Source organism: Nicotiana sylvestris, chromosome 4 (genome assembly GCF_000393655.2).
Source record: "Nicotiana sylvestris chromosome 4, ASM39365v2, whole genome shotgun sequence".
In the NCBI taxonomy this organism is placed as follows: Eukaryota; Viridiplantae; Streptophyta; class Magnoliopsida; order Solanales; family Solanaceae; genus Nicotiana; species Nicotiana sylvestris.
This window is the reverse complement of record NC_091060.1, coordinates 55,264,700-55,266,195: the sequence shown is the minus strand read 5'-3', so window position 1 is coordinate 55,266,195 and position 1,496 is coordinate 55,264,700. Positions and strand designations below refer to the sequence as shown.

The following is a 1,496-nucleotide window of genomic DNA, read 5'->3' as shown; positions in this document are numbered from 1 at the left end:
TTAGAATATAAAAATCATTTGGAACTGCACTCTCTGTAAATTGATCCTTGTAGAACTTTATTGCTTCTTCTGCTATTAAGTGATCTTCTTCAATCCAATTACCAAGGCTATTCTGGATCCTTGATAATTTCAGTCTCTTCCTTCTCCCATTAACTTGGGCATGGAAGAATTTAGTGTTTCTATCGCCATCTTTGAACCATAACATGCCAGCTTTTTGTCTCCAAAATTCTTCTTCTAATGCAAGATATTTAATCATTTCAGCTTGGACCTGTTGTAATCGTTATCTATTCATCTGTGTAGGATTGACTTCAGATTGTCTTTCATGAACCATGACCACCTCCTCAAGGCTTGCAATCTTCTGGAATATATCCCCATATGTAGCTCTGCTCCAGGTAGATAGTGTTTGTTTAAGCTTCTTTAACTTGTAGTTAAAAATGCAGAAAGGGTTATCACTAAAATCAGCATTCCAATTCTCCTTTACTACATCTTTGAAGGTTTCATGCTTCGTCCAAAAGTTAAGAAATCTGAATGACTTCTTAATTGGCGTAGTTTCTATATCACATTTTAGCAGCATTGGGCAATGATCAGACCCAATTTTGGATAGGTGAGTTATCTCCAATCCAGGAAAGGTCTGTTGCAATTCATTATTTCCAAAACATCTATCCAATCTTTTAAAAATGCATTCCTCCTCTGATCTTCTATTCCACCATGTAAATATGCTTCCTTCAAAACCCAAGTATGTCAAGTTGCAGGTATTGATGCAGTATCTGAAGTCATCTACTTCAATGAGAGAAACTGGCAAGGCCCCATATTTCTCTTCCTCGTGCCATATCACATTAAAGTCACCTCCAACTAGCCAAGGTACTGTCATATATGATGCCATTGCATACAACGTATCCCATTGTTCTATTCTTTCAATGCGATCACATTTGGCATAGACTAGTGTAAGGATGAGCTCAACATGTGTTTCAGAGTGCATCAATCTCAAAGTCAGTTGTTGAGTCATGTTATATAAAATAGTAACCTCAAAAATTTCATCAATAAAAGCCCAAATCTTGTTTGACACATTCACCACAGCCTGTGCCAAACCAATTCTTGCTCTATACCTCTCCATTTTGTGAGACTGTTGCATAGGCTCAAGGATTCCTATGAACTCAAAATGATGTTTTCTGTGCATTGTAATCAGCCTTTCAAATGCTTGCATTGTACTTACTGACCTGACATTCCATATAATGGCATCCATTAAATATTTTGGGATTTGGACAATGTTCTCCTTGTTTGTACTCCACTAACTGGGACAATAGAAGTCTCTTTTGATTGTTTCTTTTTTCCCTTTGTTGCAGATTTTACTAGTTCAATAAGCCTTGGCGACAGATCTCCCTGCTTGGAAACATTAATGAAATTTTGTGCAGTGGATTCCTCATCCATGTCTCTACCTTTAAGTTCTGCGTGGTTAACTTGATCAGGTGCTTCTACTGCTTCTTTTGATGTAACAA

At 37.2% G+C, this 1,496-nt stretch overlaps 1 protein-coding gene across 1 annotated transcript; it reads right to left on the bottom strand.

Moving 5' to 3' along the window:
- Positions 1-280: 280 nt before the first annotated feature.
- Positions 281-1,243, bottom strand: LOC138889563 (uncharacterized). Its single transcript, XM_070172889.1, has one exon. The coding sequence runs from the start codon at positions 1,241-1,243 to the stop codon at positions 281-283; it is 963 nt and encodes a 320-aa protein (XP_070028990.1).
- Between the last annotated feature and the right edge of the window lie 253 nt (positions 1,244-1,496).

Bases quoted from the DNA above. Each gene is read 5' to 3' on its own strand.
- LOC138889563 (XM_070172889.1), bottom strand. From the start codon at position 1,243: ATGGATGCCATTATATGGAATGTCAGGTCAGTAAGTACAATGCAAGCA.